The sequence below is a fragment of the Phyllobates terribilis genome, unplaced genomic scaffold (genome assembly GCF_046119375.1).
Source record: "Phyllobates terribilis strain yellow unplaced genomic scaffold, ASM4611937v1 Scaffold_8__6_contigs__length_399053987, whole genome shotgun sequence".
Taxonomy (NCBI): Eukaryota; Metazoa; Chordata; class Amphibia; order Anura; family Dendrobatidae; genus Phyllobates; species Phyllobates terribilis.
The window spans coordinates 57,391,563-57,413,203 of record NW_027362768.1 but is presented as its reverse complement, the minus strand read 5'-3'; the positions used below and the strand labels follow the sequence as shown (position 1 = coordinate 57,413,203).

At 41.0% G+C, this 21,641-nt stretch overlaps 1 protein-coding gene across 1 annotated transcript in view; it reads right to left on the bottom strand.

The window, feature by feature from the left end:
• The window catches only part of PRG4 (proteoglycan 4), a 200,575-nt gene that overhangs the window by 88,406 nt on the left and 90,528 nt on the right, over window positions 1-21,641 (bottom strand). The window contains exon 10 of the mRNA XM_073642978.1: window positions 11,653-11,739. Coding sequence (XP_073499079.1) covers window positions 11,653-11,739 — 87 coding nt within the window. The remainder of the gene's footprint in view (window positions 1-11,652; window positions 11,740-21,641) is intronic.

The window sequence follows — 21,641 nt, the reverse complement described above, 5'->3', positions numbered from 1 at the left end:
GAGGGAGAGGGAGGAGTAGCACCATAAAAGGCAGGAAGAAGCAGTGTGGGGGCCACAGACACAAGGCAGGCAACTGTTCCCCAAAACACCAATACGAGGGAAGTTGCCAGTCCCACTGTTAGGACTTCCGGAGTCTGGCTCTTTTTTAAAGACTGTCTAGTTAACCTAAAAAGGCCATTTGCAACATCTGCCATGCCAGCATCAGCAGGGGCAGCAAAACTACCAGCCTGACTATCACCACCATGCTCAGGCACATGATAGCAAAGCACCAGACTAGTTGGGCCTAACACCAGGGTCCAGATACGGTGTAGGCAGGTGACACCACTGCCTGTTCTACTGTTGTGCGTGCACGCCAATCCCCCGTCCATGATGCATGCAAAGATGCCTCCCACCCTGCACCTGTCGTTGCCCACTTGAAACCTCCAGCGTCAACAACCACTTCCTTGTCCCAGCACCGCGTTCAGTCTTACCCCAGAACTTGGAACGCAAGCACAAATACTCAGCTACCCACCCACAGGCTACAATACTAAACTGCCACATTTCTAGACTGCTTGCACTGGAAATGTTGCCTTTTAGGCTCGTGGAGACAGAAGCTTTCCGCAACCTCATGGCGGCGGCTGTTTCTCGGTACTCGGTCACCAGCCGCCACTATTTCTCCTGGTTTGCCGTCCCCACATTACACGAGCACGTGTCCCACAACATTAGCCATGCCCTCAACAATGCAGTTACTGGGAAATTCCACCTAACCACGGACACGTGGACAAGTGCTTGTGGGCAGGGATGGTACATTTCACTGACAGCCCACTGGGTGAATATTGTGGAAGTCAGGACCCAGTCGAACACTGGGATGGAATACGTCCTCCTGATGCAGAGGATTGCGGGCCCTGGGTCAATCAGGGTTGCCCCCACATTCTACAGCTCCTGCACCTCCTCCTCCTCTTCAGCCTCCATCTCTGAAATGACCACAGTAGTCGCAAGCACTGGAAGCACTGCAGCACTGCCTCAGCAAAGCAGCAACAGGCTCTGCTGAAGCTAATCTGCTTAGGTGACAAACCGCTGCAGAGTTGTTGAAAGCTGTAACAGAGCAGGCAGATTTGTGGCTCTCACCACTGAACCTACAACAAGGCATGGTTGTGTGTGACATTGACCGGAACCTGGTGACGGCTCTAAAGTTTGGCAACCTCACACAAGTACCATGCCTGGCCTATGTGCTCAACTTAGTGGCTCAGTTGTTTCTCAAAACCTACCCAGATCTGCCTGAGCTGTTTGTGAAAGTACTCCATGTGTGTGCCCATTTCCAATCAGCTACAGCTTTTGCCGCCCTGGCAGTGTATCAGGAGTGTTTGCAGCTCACCGACTGATTTGCGATGTCACCACGCGTTGGAACTCAACGTTGCATATGTTGGGAAGAATTTGTGAGCAGCAGATGTCAATTGTTGAGTACCAGCTTCAACACACCCGTCGGTATTCATGTCACCCTCTGCACATAACAGATGATGAGTGGGCATGGATGTCAGACATCTGTGCCATTCGCCAAAACTTTGAGGACTCGACCAAGATGGTGAGAGGCGATGATGCCATAATTAGCATCACCATCCCACTTCTCTATGTACTGAAACGCTCACTGCTCACAATTAAAAAGGAGGCTTTGCAGGCAAAGCACGATGAGATGAAGCAAGGAACTATACAGGGTGATGCTACACAGCCTAGCCTCATCTCATCTCAATGTGGAATGGGTGATAAAGAGGAGGAGGAATGGGGGCTGGTTTTCTGCACTACTGATGGTAATACCCACACCACATTCATATCATCTGTTCAACATGGATGGCCTGAAGAGGAGGAGGACCAGGAGGAGAATGAGGAGGAGAACATGGACAGTTTTCCTCTTGGTGGAGACAGGGAAGTCTGGGATGTTAGCAGTCTGGCACACATGGCTTAGTTTATGCTCCGTTGCCTTTTCCGTGACCCTTGCGTTGTACTCATTTTTGGCAACAGTAATTACTGGTTGGTCACACTTCTAGACCCAATCTACAAGGAAAACTTTCTATCTCACCTTCCCGGGGTGAAGAGGTCTAATAAAATGCTGTAGTACCAGAAGGCCCTTGTTGAAGAATTATTAAAAAAATTCCCATCTGACAACGCTGGCGGCAGAAGTCACAGTTCCTTGGACAACCAAGGAGTACAGGCGAAGGAGACACAAACCAGATGCAGCAGAGGCAGGGGAACACTGTCAAAGGTCTGGGACAGTTTTCTCAGACCCTCCCAGCGCCCAGGCAATGATGCGTGGGGTACTCTCACAATGAGGGAAAAGTTTTGGAAGATGCTGAAGGAGTACCTTGGTGACGGTACCAGCGTCCTCCGTGAGTCCTCTGTGTCTTACAACTATTGGGTATCCAAGCTGGACACATGGCATGAACTGTCTTCCTACGTCTTGGAGGTTCTGGCCTGCCCTGCCACTTGCATTTTGTCAGAATGGGTTTTTAGCGCCTCCTAGAGTATTAGGACTGATAGGCACATTCGCCTGTCAACTGAAAATGCTGACAGGCTAACTCTTATCAAAATGAACAATGGCTGGATTGGGCTAGACTTCTCAACACCACCGGATGATAGCAGCAGAACATAAACTCAAATCCAGTGTTTTTTTGGAGGGTCTATTCCCATGCACCCCTTCACACCCAGACATGGGTATACGCTTCAGGATTTTGTCTATTTTAAGTCGTCCTCCTCCTTCTCCTTATCCTCCACCACCATATCACCAGAGTGACCATCATGCAACACCCACATTATTTTTTTAAGGGTGTTTATGATGCCCGTAGGACCTATTTTTAGAGGCCTACCTCTAATATTCTATAAAATATATATGTATACCCCCCAGAGGAAATTTCTTTTCAGCCCATGCACTTAGTGCATGGGCATTACCAGTCTAGAAGACCCACTCCTTAATAATTGAAAATAAATTTTTGACTAAGGCCCTCCACTACGTCTTTTCAAATGGGAATTGTAGTGGGTCCTAATTTTTGGCAGCCCTTGAAATTGCTACATATGCAATAACAGTATAGGAGATCCACTCCTTAATAATGGAAAATATTTTTTTTGCTGAGGCCCTCCACTACGTCTCTTCAAATTGGTATTGGAGTGCGTCCTAATTTTTGGCAGACCTTGCACTTACTGCATACGCAATAACAGTATAGGAGACCAATTCATTTATAATGGGAAGGCCAATTCAAATCGATTGTATATTCTACAATATTAACTCTCTTATCTGAAATTCAGGTACTGGTGAGCTATCGCAGTATGGATAGCGTATTACACGGATCCAGCCAGGGATTATATAATTGCCTTATACCCCTTGCAGTTACAACCAAACAAAAAAAATGAAAAAAAGTCTATTCTATTCCCTATTAATGCTGCTGTTATCTGCATTTAGAATAGGGACAGGTGCTAGGTATCATCAGCTAGAAATGAGTGTTCATTCTGGTCGCATACATCTCTATAACAGTCCATAACTTGATTGCTTTTTTCAAAAAATCATTGACAGATTCATGTTTTTAATATAGTCTGCACTCAGAAATTCATCAAACAGGCAGGGTTGCTTGCATTCGTCAACAGTTTGGTGCTACAATGTACCGAAAAAACCTCTTCGGAACTGGTTAAAATCTATTTTTTCTTCTACAATATTACTTCTCTTATCTGAAATTCGTGTATGAGTGAGCTATCACAGTATGAATCGCGTGTTACATGGATGCAGCCAGAGATTATTGCCTTACACTGCGTGCTGCAAAAAACAACAACAAAACTATTGTATTCACTATTGATACTGCTGTTCACTGCTTTTGCAATAGGGACAGGTGCTAGTTATCCGCAGCTGGAAATGAATGTTCATTCTGGTCACATACATATCTTCTACAGTGCATAACTTGATTGATTTATTCCATGCACTCATTGACCAATTCATAATTTTTAACGGTGATCTGTAATTAGAAATTCATCAAAGCAGGCAGGGTTGCTTGCATTCCTCCACAGTTTGGTGCTGCAACATACCAAAAAAACTTCTTCGGAGCCAGTTAAAATCTATTTTTTATTGTACTATATTACCTCACTTATGTACGGGTAAGCTATAGCAGTAGAGCAGTATAGCAGTCTTATAGGCATCTAGTCAGGGATTATTATATTATACTCCGTGCTGCATAGAAAAAATCTATTCCCTATTGATACCACTGTTAGCTGTATTTACAATAGGGACAGGTGCTAGGTGGTATATCCAGCAGGAACTGACTGTTCATTCTGGTCGCATACATCTTTTCCACAGTCCTTAATTGCTTTTTTCCAAAACATTATTGACAGATTCATGTTTTTTAATTTAGTCTGCACTCAGAAATTAATCAAAGCAGGCAGGGTTGCTTGCATTCCTCCACAGTTTGGTGCTGCAACGTACCAAAAAAACTTCTTCGAACCCAATTAATGCCTGTTTCTTATTGTACAATATTACCTCTCTTATCTGCAATTCATATACGGGTGAGCTATAGCAGTAGGGATAGCGTATTACAGGCATCTAGTCAGGGATTATTGCCTTATATGCTGTGCTGCAAAAAAAAAAATCTATTCTACTCCCTATTGATACCGCTGTTACCTTGCACCTGTCCCTATTGTAAATGCAGCTAACATCAGCTGGAAATGAGTGTTCATTGTCATCACATACATCTCTTCCACAGTGCATTACTTGATTGATATTTTACATGCACTCATTGACTGATTCATATTTTTTAATGGTAAAATTCATGAAAGCAGACAGGGTATCTTTCGTTTCTTCACAGTTTGTTGCTGCCACGTCCAAAAAAAAGCTCTTTAGGGCCAGTTAAAATATCTTTTACATACTATAATATTACCTCTCTTATCTGAAATTTATGTATGGGTGAGCTATCACACTATGGATTGCGCATTACACACTCAGCCAGGGATTATTGCCTTATACTCCCTGCTCCTGCTGCTACACAAAAAAATTATTCTATTCCCTAATAATACCGCTGTTAGCTGCATTTACAATAGGGACAGGTCCTAGGTATCATCAGCTGGAAATGAGTGTTCATTCTGGTCACATACATATCTTCTACAGTGCATAACTTGATTGATTTTTTTCCATGAACTCATTGATTCATAATTTTTATGGTGATCTGTACTCAGAAATTAATCAAAGTTGACAGAAATGTATCATATTTGACAGAAATTCATCGAAGTTTGCAGAAATTTTTCAAATTTGACAGAAATTAATCATTTAATTTTTTTTACTAACTTAACATGTTAATTCGCAGTTTCTCTGTAGCTTCTGGATGTAAGAGGAAGTGGAAGACTTGACACTTTAGAACTCTGCAGTGCTATTTTTCCATCCATTTTTGGGTGCTTCTTGAAGTATGTTTGGGGTCATTTTCCTGCTGGAAGACCCATGACCTAGGATGCAAACCCAGCTCTATGACACTGGGTACTACATTGCGACACAAAATCCTTTGGGAACCTTCACATTTCATGATGCCTTGCACACAGTCAAGACACCCTGTGCCAGAGGCAACAGAGCAGCCTATAAATATCTTTGAACCTCCACCATATTTGACTATAATTGCTGTGTTCTTTTTTTGTAGGCCTCATTCCATTTACAGTAAACCGTTGAATGATGTGCGTTACCGAAAAGGTCTATCTTGGTCTCATCTATCCCGAAGATGCCTGCTGAACCTCTAAAAATAGTGGAGGCCGCCTGCTGGCACTCTATAAACTTTGAGGGCCGCTTGCTGGACATCCAAATTTCAAACTTACAGAATATATACAAAAAAGAGAATTTGACCACCTCAGATGGATCAGTTATAATGCAGTAGCAATATATGGCTATGCAAAGCATAGCTGACTGATGGCCCTCTAACAATAGTGAGGGCTGACTGCTGGCCCTTTAACAATAGTAAGGGCTGCCGGATGGCCCTGTAAAAATAGACTTTGTGACTTTCAGAGTCCATCCTTCATAAATGAAACAGGATGTGTCTGATCATGTCTCACACACCACATGGCCAGAAAAGGTATTAAAATGTTAAAATTACATTTACTGGTGAATGTATTTTTCACCATTGAAAGCAATGCAAAAGTGCAAAAACTCATCAAAAACACTATGTGTGAATATAGCCCAAGGTGTGGAGGAACATTTCTGCTTTTGGATATTTATTTTTACTTATATACAAGTCATTACCCTGGAAAGAAAGTTTCTTAACATTTCCAATAAAATCCATTTTGGCTTCTTTTTTGTATGTTTTAGCGTGAGCTCGTAAAAATGGCTTAATACTCTGACAGCATTGTTCAGAGCAGTGACCTGGAATTCAGAGATGATTCCCGGGGTCTTCCCCATGCTGTTCCCATGTCAGTTCAGCATGGTTTCGATTAATTTGACCAATTTTTAGACCTCCTCCGGACCTCTGTGGGGGGGAGCTTTAGTTTTCCATTGACTTACATTGGACTCGTTACTTGGGCCGAGCACCCTAGCATTACGATTCCCTTTCCTTTGGGGTTTTGGGTTTTCATGTTTTATCATTTCAGTGTCACTTTGATTTGGTTCTGAAAACACATTTACTTTCATATATGCAGAATAAATACAGATGTCAATTTGTACTTGGTAATAGTAGTCTAGTTTAGTTACAATGCTATTTTTGTATCAACTGAATGGGATGTTGATTAATGTTGTACAACTTTAGCTTCTCAATGAGCTGCATGATGTGTCTGACAGGTAAAATTGAAGAACAACTCTAGGCCGACTTGACATATCCGCCATTCAGGGTCCGAGTACAGAATGGCAGCCTCATATTTGCCTATGCGGCTGTTGAATGAATTCAGGTCAGGAGACCCACAGCCAGTCTGTATATCACGGGACATACTCTGGCCATGTGTGAAGCCAGTCTTACAAACTTGTAGTAATTAAATAGGATTTTAATTGACTTCATTAAGGCTGGGGTTATACATAGGTAATTACAGATACAAATAACTTTTTTTTGTCATGCCTGATGATAATTTGTCTCGAAAGCTTGCTTTGTAAAGATCATTTCTTTTGTGAAAAAATGTTTAATAATGTTAGAGGGACTAAGTTAAAAAAGGGGGTAAATTTTTTTAAAATATAACAAAAAACAAAATGAAGAATGTAAAGATTTTAAAAATTATTTCTCCAATAAAAATCCATTTTTTAAGTAAAAGCAATAATGAACAAAAAAAGTACACATAATTGGTATTGCCACATCTGTAATTACCCAATCTATAAAACTGTAACATTCTATAACCCTTAGGTCTTTTTCCTATTATGACTATTTTGTGAGCTTTTGATGCTGAAGTTTTTTTACAACATTTCAGCATCTTTTAGGTAAATTACAGTAAGTTATTTGTGTTTTTTCATGGCTTTTTGGATAGCGTTTTTTACATGCTTTTTAACCCCAATTGCAATGAACCTGGGTGCCTGCATAGGGAAGACAAATCACTGAAGGAAGAGTTACCTGTCAATCAGTGACCGGAGGCTGGCAATGAGTGATTATAGCAGAGCTGGTGAGTGAAGTGTCCGTGGCAGTGACTGGAAAAGTATAGCAGAGCTGGTGAGTGAAGTGCCCGCTCTGATGCACTTGGGAATTAACTTCAAAAATAATTTTCTCAAACATGCCCAATAAAATTCTACTAGAAAGGTATGACTATAGTAGGAGCTAAAGGGGCTTTACACTTAGATTTAGTTAGTGGTTGAATATCTTGTTGACAGGTCTTTTTTATTTACATACACTACAGACAGGAAAGAGTTACTGTATAGTTGAATATCCAGAGAGTTCTAGAAGAAGGGTAGTAGCTTAGTCTATAAAAATATCATCAGGTAGTTAGAAGTTTAATTCTCAATAGTGGATTGACAACAGAGATAGCAAGTTGTTGCTGAAAAGAAAAAGGATCTTAAGGTATTCTCAAGTTGTCTTTTGAGGAACTCACAATTGTGCAGTCTTTTTATTTTGTGGTTTCTGGTTGAGGGGCGGACACTCCTCCTTGAGTGACATTTCTCATCAGTAACAAAGCTTCAGCATTAGCAGAACTTGTGCTAAACGTTCTAGTTCTAATGTAACACATTCAGCAATCAATGGTTTGTTCTGAAGTGCACAATGCTATCACTACATTTACATATAGAGATTACAGGGTATTTTAGCAATCACATGGCTCAGGAAAGTGAAAGCTTTTGATTAGTAGAACTGCTCTTCAAGCTGTTGATGCTGAGGGCTGGTGATATTGCAAGATTTGTAATAGTAGCTTGTCACAAGCTAAACTATTGTATAGAAATCAATGAGTTGGGATGTTAGGAGTTAACTTCTTTCCTGGAACGTAGCTACTGTGCATACTCGGCCAGAATCTTGTGGCCAAGATCCATGGAAAAAAGGTTTACGCTAAGAGCAAAGCTGTCACTGAACAAAGAACGATAGAAAAAGCAAGAAATTAGCAAAACCTGATTATTTTTATTTCAGGGTGAGGGAAGTGCTACGGCACCACACCGTTCATCACTCTCGGCAGACACCTGTATTCGTCTCCGCTCATGTGCTCGGAGATTCGTCTGGTGGTGCAGATAGCGAAGTTTATGTTCAATAGTAGAGAAAAATAGGCAAAGGTAGCACTCACCGAATCTTCATGAAAACATCCTTTATTTTCAAATGCAAAACATGGTGGCAGTCGGCATGTGGCTGGATCCCCAGAGGGAGGTGCGGGGGAGAGGGGAGCAGAGGACTAAAGGATTTTTTCATGAATATTCGTTCAGTGCTGCCTTTACGTATTTTTCTCTACTACTGATTATTTTTATGCTAACTAATAAAACAATATAATAACAGGAGAATATACCTTTGAGATTTGGTGGCAGAGTTTGTTAAAGAATGAATATTGGAAGAGAGGTGAAAGAGACACCTAACGTACCCAACAAAAAGCAAGAGGGATGGATAAGCCAAGAAAGAGAATCTGGAGAACACTTAAGATTTGAGCATGAGTCACCCTGTACAGTGAGGAGGGACTGTAGAGTGAGTCTGTAGTACAGGACATCTGTAGTGACAAAATACAGGGCTCGCCTGGCATGGGCACAGTGGAGAAGCTACTGAAGCTGTACTGTTGGATCATAGTGGAAGGAGAATGTTAGTGCCATATCTGTTATGCCGTGTAACTTGACTTCAAGTGTTAAAGTACCACTCCAGTTTTTTTTCCTTATTGCACCCTTTCTCTGGTCCTCTCCTGCATTATGTGACCAGTTTTACTTGCCAGCTCCCATGGCGTACCATTATTTCCTTTCTTGATATATGCCCATGAGAGTCTAAAAGGCTTACATTGAGATGACTTATGGTCCACGCAGAAAAGCTGTTGTTAGCCGGTTGGCCAGAATTGAGATCACATGATGCAGTAGTAGATTGGAGCAGCGGTGGAAACGGCAGAAGATGATGTCCGCTAAGCATTCCACTGCACATACATAACTAATTGGGGGATGCAATAAGGAGAATTGTATAGTGGTACTTTGAGCCGTGTACCACCACCCAAAACCATCAGCGATTACCCCTGTCCACGGCAGATATGAATGACAAGTATTGTGTCCACTATCATCTGTACCTATTGTTACCTGAACTCTTCAGTAAAGAAAGCTTTATTTTTATCAATTTGGATCTCTCCTCTTATTCTGAAGTAGTGTGTTCCAAGAGTTACATCATGTTAACAAAATGGGCACCAAGAAGATAGTAAGAATATGGTGGAGCTTTCCACGCACATACAGGTGTGTTTATCACTGGTGTTTTGGTGTGTAATTGTGACACTTAGCCAGAGTATACCTTACGCCGGCATTCTGCAGTACTGCATTAGCTTAATACAGAAGCCATTATGTTTTTACTAAGGAAACAAATGCCAAAAAATGCCCCATGCTGAAGGCACTGCAGTCTGATTCAACAGTTTCAGTGGCTAACAAAGGATCAGATATTTTTTATGGAACATGTATAATTACTTCATGTTTCAAAGTAGGACCAGCTTCTTAATCAGGAACATAGACGATATGGATCACATAGGAAAAGTGCTGCATTTAAAATAAAAATATGTCAAAGATGGCGTGTGTGATTAACTTAAAAACTGGAGGTTGTCAGAGGGTTAACCCAATAAGGAGCATACAAACTAGCCAATGGCTACATGTGTAACATGAGTCACAGGAGTGAAGCAAGGGCACAATGTTTATATGTATAGAGGATCACCCACTTAAGGGTCCACGAATGTTTAGAAATTGGAAACAGACCAGACATACCATAGTGAAGTGAAAGACACATTTTAGATTTCATTCATGGACCATTAATTTGGTGATTTTCTATACATATGAACATCATGTCCTTGCTTCAGTCCTGTGTATCAGGTTATACATGTAGCCATTGGCTAGTTAGTATGCATCAAGTTCGGCATTTATTGGCTGACACTGTGCCATCTCTGAGGCCTTGTTCACACGTTCAGTATTTGGTCAATATTTTACATCAGTATTTGGAAGCCAAAATCAGGATTGGAACAATCAGAGGAAAAGTATAATAGAAACATGACACCATTTTTGTATTTATCATCCACTCCTGGTTTTGGCTTACAAATACTGATGTAAAATACTGACCAAATACTGATGAAGTTTTTAAGTTAATCACATGCCTAATCCCAACACCTTTTTTCTGTTAAATACAGCACCTTTCCTATGCTATACATAATATTGTATATATCTGAAGAAGAAGCTGGTCCAACTTTGAAATGTGGAGTAATTGTGCATGTTTAACAATAAATTATTTCCTTTGAAAGCCTTTGGACTTGTTCAATTAAACTGCAGCACCTTCATTACGGGTCATTTTCTTCATTGGTTTCCTTGGATCTTCACGTAGGACCCGACAGCTGCAGCAGCTGCGGTTATGTTTCTGCCTGCCTAGTTCTTGTACGCTCAGCAGCACAACTACAGAAGATTAGTAGCCAGCTGCCTACTTTCTGCTCACTCTCCTCGGGTGATGCGCAATGTGCGTGGGTGTGATTCATCTATGACAGAATCCTGTATTAGTGATTTGGGTGGTGGGTGGCATTAAATCACCACTGATTGGCTGTCATTTAATAGCCTGCTTATATAGGCAGACAGCAATTAATGTTGCGCACTGAAATATCTGTAGTAGATTGCTCAGTGTGCATAGGCTACCAGTGTTCTCAACAGCAAAACTTCTATATGCAAAGAACGATGCGCTGCCGAGAAAGATGATCTTTTCTGCAGCACAAAAGATCATTTCACCCTATGAACAAGATTCATCAAATTATTGGCAGCCAGTTTAGACTGCAAGATTATTTCATTTTTAGGAACCTTTACTCCACCTTCCCCATAGAGATTACATATAACACTCAGTCTCATGTGTATAGGAGAGTTGGGAGAGATAGCTATTGACAGCTTTGTCAAGCATACAGACACATTTAAGGCTAGTGATATTGTGATATCTTCAAACATCTAGATCTGAGCGAAGACCATCTTAATTGATACTGTATATGCAACTTCTAAAACTTTTGTAACTAATAAAAAAATGTTCAGAAAGAGGAAAAGTAGAACTGAACAGAAATGAACACCCCTTTCCAAACCTCATAAGCAAGTACCTTTAGGAGGTGCATTAGGGTCTTCAGGTTCATCACCAGTTCCTTTGGGCTTTTTTGGTTTTCTATCTTTGTCATCAGTAGTTGGGTCTGATAATAGTAAAATAATAACATGAAGAGAATATTATTGGCTTGCGCAATGCTCATGCTTTCATACGTATTTTGCATGCTGCAGCTATGACTAATTTGAAAACTACAGACAGTGGTAATGGGTGCCCCAAACAGGCAGCTGAAAAACAAATGCCTTGTGTCATTACATTACATGATATTATAATCATTTCAGTGTACACAACTGCACATTTTAGGCAGATTCTCCTAAATTTGCTTGTGCATTATATGGATGAAAGTAAATTAAATTGCTAAAAAGATTACACTACTAAATAAGAGTTGATCTCCTAAATACAGTATAATAGTGGAATTGCTAATAAAATCTGTATACATACTTTGTGACAAAAATAGAGGGCTGCTCCTCAGATATAACATTCTTACTACAAGTTATGTGTATATCTGTGTCTACACCCCCCACATTTATCCTACGTCAGATTTGGGTTGAACATTGAACATACAGTAGTCGTACTAGGCAATGCTACTAATGACTTGGAACCAAGTGCTTTGCCCTTAAACTCAAACTTTGAGCCCTAAATCACCCCACTTCTACTCCACAGACCTCTATCTATTCTGCCCTTGATTCATGTCTACTATCAGTTCAGGAAGATTGACCACAATCAGCTATCAGAACTTAGAACCTTCTGAATGGAGCTAGAGCAAGCGAGTTATCTTTCACTATCTTGTACCATCAGGGTATTCAGTACCTGCTTTATGCGAAAGATGAACTTTTATGAGATATGTCATCATTAGCCACTCAAAGTCCCGTACATGCACCATTTTGTTCTAATTGTGCAGTGTGCCTGGAAGTACTTCCATTGGCTTCACCATGAAGCAGCTGCATTTCCATGTCTCCAAGAAGCCAATACGCATTCAGTGCTAACAACGATCAGAGTTCTGCTTTTACATAAAGTAGTTGATTAAACATATAGGGACTCTTATAGAAAGGCATTTATCCACACTAAAGGGCTTGCGTGTGGCACCTTAGGTGGGTAAATGCTGCTGACTGACTCCCTTTAAGGCAGCGGAGATAATTGAATTTACAGAAATTTGATTTATATAATTCAACCCGAAAATTTAGATGGAAACAAATTGACCTGCGGCAAATAAAAAGTACTCAAAAGTCTTCCATTGCCTTGAAAAGACCTGTATGACACTCTAAGGTCTCTTAGGACTGTATCCAAACCCTTTAAAAAATTTTAAAACAAAAACAAAGACAGGCTTTGCAATGTCAAAGTGACCTCAACATACATGTCTGTGGCTAACCAGTTGGCAACCGGTGGCAACAAACTGGGTTCAATAACACATGCTTTGACAATCATTTTATGCTTTTTAAATAAAAAAAATGCCCAAATTATCCCTTTCTGGTGCAGCTGACAAACTTACACACACCCCTATCTGTCCATATGATGCGGAAATTACCAAAACAGAGCAAAAACACATTTAAAGATTGGCTGCGCTGCTGGAAGGAAGTCTCTTGCTGCGATATTCATTAGAAGGTTCTTTATTGTCCACTACGTATTTCAATGCCGTACCCGCATCTTTATCAAGTGTAAGAAAACCATACATATTTTATATGGTATTCTTCTGTCGGGTCCTAATCCCATGTCCTACACATAGTCCTTATGCATGTTTGAGTAATTTTTCATTACTGCTATTCCTAATGCTTAATATTTTTTTATCGTTACGCAGTCTGTCTCTTTCCATATTAGACCTATCAACACTTTATGGTAGCATTGTAGTATTTGTTGTACCTCGTACTTTGCACAATTTCTTTTCCCTTCTTCCTCTTTTTTTCCTGTCTTCCAGGCCTCCGTTTGACATTGAACTCCAAACCCTCAGAGCAGTTTTTTTTTCTGTTTTCTTTCCCTTCCTCTGTTCCTATCTTCCAGGCCTCCTTTTGTATTTGAACCCCAACCCACCCCTCAGTAGGTGGTACCCTAGTCTTTTTGGTGCTCATTTTGGTCTATAAATATCTCCATGTATCAGTCTGTGTAACCTGTTGTTTTTTTTTTATACTTGATGAAGATGCCAGTACGACATTGAAACGCGTAGTGGACATTAAAGAACCTTTCAACGAATATCGCAGCAAGAGACTTCCTTCCAGCAGCGCAGCCATTTTTTAAATGTGTTTTTACTCTGTTTTGGTCATTTCCCTCAGGTGGATCCTCCCCCAGCCACGGGGCAGTGGCAGATGGATATCTAAACCTTTATTGTGGTTGAGGCTTCACACAATCACCCAAGGTGAGCAAACCTATTGTTTATACTATCTCCTCTACAGTATTAGGGTTTTACCCTGGTGTGCACTTCTCCCTTCACAGTCACTGTTTATTCATATGATGCAGAAAACATAATTTATCAAACCATGCCATCTTTCATTGCTCCATGGTCCAGTTCCGATCATCACCTGTTCATTGCAAACACTTTCAGTGGTAATCATACCACTGTACCAGTATGCAGACCCATACACAGCAAATAGTGATGACATCTTTCTTTCACATTAGCTTGCACTAACTTTTTCTGTAAGATTGGATCAGAAAGGCAAGCTCCCTATGCTTTGTATTTATACATATACAGTGTGCACAGAAGCCATCAAAAACATCGATTTTTGGTCATGTTTTGTACCTCATGAAGGTCCTGGTTCAGGTCTGAATACCTGTTTGTTTTTAAACATTGTAATGTCTATCTTTTAATAAAGAAGAAATATACTATATCCACAATGGCAGGGAAGGAAGCTTTTATTCCTTTCTTCTCTACTGATGAACCAGTGCCATAAACCAGAGTCCTCATTTGCTAGTACTTATCTGTGGTTCCCTTCTTTATTTGGAGGTCCTGGCCAAAGGAGAAGCAGCAGTTATTCAAGAGTATTGTGTGCTATGATGTTTTTAGATAGCACACAATACTCCCCTGCATGTCACAGTGCCCAGTTCAGGCCATGGCAACTGCACATCACAGGGCACTGTGACATGCAGGGGAGGGGGGAAACATTATAATTACCCCAGGAGGCGGGGATTTCTTCAGGGTCCCGGGCCTGCAAGCATCAGAAACTTGATTGACTAAAAAGCAATTTCACAGCAACCAGACCTCTAATATGAGGCATACAGGTATGTATAGATTTACATTTATATCACCTGTATGCCCATTTTAGAGGTGAGATAAGTGACAGGGGTGACAGATGCTCTTTAATGCCATCACCCCAGAGTAGTGTGTCACAGCAGAGCCATCTCTCTTCTGCTCTGCTGGATTGACGATGTTAATTAACAGAGGCTTTTTTAACCCTTATTGACATGCACAGGGATGCGGATATCAGCTGTATATCATAGCTGTCACCCTGCTGCAACAGCCTTGATCAATATTAGCCCCAATTGTGGACAATTTTAAGGGAGACAGATTGACTAAACTTTTATGTTCACCTTCCCACCTACTTATTTTCCATTTATCCCTACCCTTCCCTAGATGTAAAAATCCAGAGCTGTCAACCAAAGAAGAAAAGAGGGGATGTGAAGATAGAGGAAAAACAAGTAGGTGGGAAGGTGCACTTAAATGTTTGACCATGCCAAGGGTTCACCGAGCACTTGTTTAGTCCCTCACAGCCCTCTGTTAATTGTGGTGGCAATAAGCAGGGTCTAACAAGCAAAGAGTCAGTGAAAAACTGAAAGATCTAATATTTTGCAGTACAGAAATTTTGCAGGGTATTATCAGCGATCAGGCAAGTAGAAGTCCCATATAGGGACTCAGGGAGAAAAAAAGAATAAAAGTTGTAAAAATGAAAAAAAAAATCAAAATAAAGTATGAAACATTAATGGAAAAATATTTAGCCACTAAAAACACAGTTTTATGTAAAAACAAAAGTAAACAAAAAGTACATATCTGGTATTGCTGCGTCCGAAAAGACTCAAGTTATAAAACTGATCCATAAGGATGTGCGCACACTTTGCAGGTTTGGTGCGTTTTTGTCGCATTTTTTTTCTGCGCTGATTTGTGACAAAATCTGAAGCAAAACCAGATGCCAGCAAAGTGAATGAGAAACCTGAAGTGTCATGCACACGTTGAGTATTTTTGACTTGCAGTTTTGGTGCAGAAAATAATCTGCAGTAAGTCAATTCTCTGTGCATTTTTGCCTGCGTTTTTCACCACTGACTTCACTCAAATCAGTCTAAAATGCAGGGCAAAAATGCACCAAAAATGCGCATATTTTTCATTGCGTTTTTGCTGCTAACAAATTCCTAGAGATGCAGAAACGTTGCAGAAATTTCTGCAATCAAATACTCACTGTGTGCACATACCCTAAGGGTGCTTTCATATTGTGTTTTGTCACAGATTCGTTGGTCCCATCAGGGCTTATGTCTGAACTCCCCCGTAAAACTGGATTCAGGTTTATGTGCCAACAGGGTCATAGACTATGACGGACTGCGTCTGGGTGTCCGTCTTCAGTAGGCATATATGCACGAAAATGAAGCATGTCAGAGAGCATGGTCGCTCTGCTGGCACCATGATATTCTATGGTCCCATCGGCGTATACGCCAAAATCCCGTTTTGCAGGGTGATTCAGATGTAAGCCCTGACGGGACCAATGAGCGTGTGGCCAAACGCAATGTGAAGGCACTTTAATCCATACAACGATTACCGTAATAATAAATAAAAGCACATAAAAAATGTAGCTTTTCATTTTACTGAAAAGTGATCAAAAATTTGCACAGAAAAAAATGGTATCACTGAAAATGTCAGCCTGTCAGCTTCAAATATTTTCTATGTGCAGCTCATTTAACTGGTCAAGTTTGAGATTTCTGATATAGATTTGTGGTAGACACATTCTTATGAAATCAAAATATTCAAGATATCTATACTCAGTATCAAGCTGAAAATAAGTAGCTATAGAATAATAAGTTGCAAGGTTTCATACTCAAACAAATTAGATATAAGAACATAAATAACCTCAATACAATTACAAAGCTGATAATGTAGTTCTTATATATCCTCAGATCGGGACCCAACTCCTTTCCAATATCATAATAGTAGAACAGAGGAAACAAATCCGCTCAGATCTCTCCACGAAGATCAGAAAGTAGGTGGAATATGAGAGTGTTGAAAGAATAGGAGTTCCTGGGGAGTGTGCACCACTCACCCCACACTTAGAGGTTTTAAGAGCATCTTCTATTTTTGTACACCAAGTTTTCATAAGAAACTACCTTGTTAACCAATTTTTTTATAGAGCAAATTAAGGAGTTAATCCACATTTTGTTTATTTTTTTTTTCCTTTAAATTTTATTAGCAAGAATTTAAAGAAAAAAGTGCCTTTAGGAGGTGCATCTGGCTTTTTGGGGTTTTTATCTGTGTCATCAGAATTTGGCTCTAGGGAGAGGAATACCGCAGTAGTTTAAAATGATAATTGATTTCAATTACCTTTTATTACTAAAAGGAAAATGCTAAATTGATAAAGTGCTTGTATGTTAATTTGTGGTTTGTACATTGAGCATTTGGATTTTTTGGATGATCTTTTTGCAGGCACTGAACATTTTATTTCAGGTGAGAAGCATGCAAACATAAGAAGATTCTGACTTATTAAAGAAATATGCGCACATATACTAGTCAAGGGTGCCATTTAGGTTAAGTTCACATGATGCATTTTTGATGCGTTTTTCCCGCCGCGGAAACGCTACGAAAACACTTGTCAATAGGTCTGCCAGGTATTGCAATGGGAATCCGGATGTGCTGTGCACATGGTGTGGAAATTTCCGCTTCTGATTTGCATTGCATTAAAAACTGCAGCATGACCATTGTTTGGGCGTTTCCGACGCAAATTCACTCCCATTAACTTGCATTGAACTGCAGCAAACCTGCAGGTATAATATCTGGTACCTGGGTCGGGAGAGGAGGACTACAACTCCTCTCATCTGACCACTGCTCCCACTGATAACAGCGAGAGCAGCATGGATGGGAAGTGCAGTAGTCTACTCTGCCCAGCCCACGTGCCCATGGTAAAGAAAAAAAAAGTAAAAATAAAAAAATAAACCTCATACTCTCCTGTCCGGTGGCGCCCGGTGTCCTCCTGGTCCCTGATTATGCTCTCTTCCCGGTGGTCAGTGGTATACTGCGTGGAGCGGGCTCACTCCCCACAGTGTACCGAGCTGCCAGGACTCACGTGACCATGAGCTGATCGGTGACGTCAGCGATCAGCTGACCTGACCCTGACCTGACCCTGGGAACATTCGCAAGAGTGTTCCCAGGGTGGTAAGCTTACCGGGACTGATCAGCTGATCTTCAGCTGATGAACCCCAGTGACCTCCTGCAAAGCAATATACACTGACGGGAGTGATTTTACACTTCTTGTCAGTGTACAATGCTGACTTCTACAGCAGTGGCATCAGTGATTTCTGATGTCACTGCTGTAGAAGTGACCCAGATTGCCATGGGACACTGGTTGGCGTAATCGTGGACTACGTAGTTGATGGCGGACAGATGAGGGATATGGTTGTTATTTTACATTTTTTTTCAGAAGATTGATGGCTTCGCGGACGAAGGGTAATAAAATAAATTGTAGAACCATGTGTTTTTTATTTCATTAAAATACTTTATTCTGGCCGTGTCTGTTATTGAAAAAGCGGCGACAATTTTATTACGTGGTCAGTAATGGGGGCGTCTTATATGCGCCCTCCATTACTAACCTGGGCTTCATGTCAGCTGCCAATACAAGGCTGACGTGAATCCCAATCCAATTACCCCACTCGCCACTGCTACAGGGCAGTGGGAAAAGCGGAGGCTAAGAACCAGATTTGGCGCATCTCATGGATGCGCCATTTCTGGGACTGCTGAGGGTTGTTATTAATAGCCGCGGATGGGGCTATTATTCATGGCCCCTTCCCTGATTATTAATATCAGCGCGCAGCTGTCTAGTTTAGCCTTTGCTGGTTAGATTTCATAGGGGGACCCCACATCAATTTTTTTCTGTGGTCCTCCTGTAATCTACCCAGTAAAGGCTAAACAAACAGCTCTGGACTGATATTAATAGCCAGGGAATATTGTTGGCTAATGGCCTCTTCCCAGGCAACTAATATCAGCCCCCAGCAGTCGGTTTTCCCTCTGCTGGTTATAAAAATGACACGGGATCCCACGCCATTTTTTTTTTATTTTAGGTTCTGTGCCCACAATCCGGACGTAGCAGCGCTTTGGACGCATATTTTTTGCTGCGGCCAAAGTGTTGCATTCTATTGAATGCAGGCAAATCCACATGGATGTTAGCTGTATCATACATCATGAATATCCTGCAGATGTATTGACAAGCAATTGTTCTTTAATTTCTGTGTGCCAAAGATAGCATGTTGCTTACATAATCTTTTATATTTTACAAAGTCCAACCCACCTTGATTAAGGGTATATAATCGCATGACATCTAATAATAAACAGGATTATTCTCTTGAGACAGTCTGTAGTGAGTGTCTTATTTGAAAGCGGCATTTATCTAAGAGATCTCTATAACTAATCTATTTGTCTACCTGGGAAGAAGTAAGATCCCCTCTCGTCTTCAACACTAAGCAGGAATTTCTGGTGCATCAAAACTGGGGCACATTAAGTGACAGAACCAGTCCTGTGAAGTATTGGAAAGTAGGGTATGTTTGTCGGTTGTATGTAAATACTTTTATGCCAAAGATGACAAAAGTATTCTTTGAGTGATACCTTTTGTCGGTTGTAAACATTTTTTCATATTTAGTCATTAGTGATGAGCGAATCTGCTGACATTTAAATTCATCAGTCTGCTCAAATTTGGCTAAAAGATTCCATTGGCATTAAAGTTTTTCAAAACTAACTGCTCCTTATTATGATTTGGGGTCTTTCCAAACCCCCAGAGAATACACGCAGGGTGAAAAAAAACATTCACCTGGCAGCTCAATCTATCCAGCCCTGCTTCCAATTTTCTGCAAATCCTGTTTAGCTTTTTTTGTCACCATGACTTAAAGCTGAATACATTTTAAGACATCACGATATGTGGGTCTATGTATGTGGCCACCTCGGCACCAGAAACCATGGCACTAAGTGAAAAAGAATAAAGAGCCCAAGAAGATGTGCTGAGAACTGGACACAGGGCTGCAGTGGTCGGACAAGTGAGTGGTGAAGCCAGTATTTTTTATCGGCCCTCTACAAGTCAGAAATGGCCTGCTACCATTTTGCTGATTTAGTGCGAAACAATCAGAAAAAAATATGGATCTAAAGAATCAGCAGAATTTTGTGTAAAAAAAACCAAACAGATTAGCTCATCTCTATTAGGCCATGGTCACACATTTAGTATTTGGTCAGTAATTTACATTTTTATTTGTAAGCTAAAACAAGGTGAGGAACATTCAGAGGAAAAGTATAATAGAAACACGTTACCACTTCCGCATTTTTCACCCACTCCTGGTTCTGGCTTACATATACTGAAGCAAAATACTGACCAAATATTGAATGTGTGAACAAGGCCTCAGTCATGTTAAAATATTCAAAAAATTGAGTCATACACCTTGTAAAAAGTCCCTGAGCTCCTCTGATTCCGCCGATTTTTTTAGTTTCACGCTGCATCACTCCATTGCAGAGATATTCACATTTGTTGATGTCACGGTTGTGTCAGATGTGGCAGACAGTCGTTCCGCAGCTGGTAGCAGAAGGTCACTTCGTTTTGCATTACAGACGCCTTCTTAAATCTGTCTCACTCTGGGACCCAGCAGCTACCTCCCTCCTGCTCTCATTGACACCCTGGCCTCGGTGTTTAAATACTTTCAGTTTGCTACAGGGAGGTGCCAGTGATATTCATATGTTCCCTTGTGAAGGCTTGGAGCTATTGCAGTCTGCTTACTTCCTCTCTGGTGCTTGGAGGACATTTGGTGTAATCTCTCTGAAGTCGACTCAAGCTAAGTTGCTTCCCCCTGTGTTTGTCACCCTTGGTGTCTTTAGTTGATAGTGGGGACTGACCAGTGCTCACCCCCCCTTCCATATCCAGGACCAAGCTCTAGAGATATACAGGGCTTAGGTTTCCTGTTCGGCGATTGGTGAGGAACCAATATAGGGGGCGGTAGGAGAGACAGGGTGATATTAGATCAGCATAGGAGGTCTCCACTCCCCCTTTCCCTAGTGTCTGGGCTCCCTTCCCCTCATCCCTTCGTGTTGAACCTTGTCTTTTCTACACTGTGAGTGACAGTTGATTTTGGAGAGCAGTATTTGAAACCTCAGCTTGGAGAAGAGCAGGGAGTTTCTTTAGTCTTTTCTGGGCACTTTCACCACTCTCCCCTCGATACTGCAAAGCTTTGATTGGCAGCACCTGGGAGAAAGGGTTAAAAGTGCACGCGTGGAGTAAAAACTTTAAAGAAATGTCCAGTTAAACTACAAGCAGAGATTTCACATACTGTGCTCCAAAAGCAAAAAATGTGACTATCACAGCAATGGAGCTGCACAGTGCAAAGTGGAAAAACAGTGGCAGAATCAGGGATTTTTACAAGGAATTTAACTCAATTTTTTGAGCAATTCATGGGTCCTCTTTAAGGCTATGTGCCCATGTTGCGGAAATGAAGCAGAAAATTTCTGCTTCATTTCCGCATGTCCTCTCCCGGAAAAACGCATGTGGAATTCCGCACGCATTTTTCGTGCGTTTATCGCGCGTTTTCAACATGCGGAATTGCCTTGCGTTTTTTATTGCATCGCAAAGGCAATTCCGCTTGCGGAAACGCAAAATTAATTGACATGCTGCGGATTTTTGCGTGTACCAAAATTTTAACATAAAATAAAAAGCTGAGTCAACAGAAGTCAAATCAGCAACTAGTATTTGTAAAATTTGACAAAATTATTTAAAAAATGTACCAAATGTATCATCCAACATGAGACACTGTCAAACTTGATGCATTTTCAAACGTTATAGTCTA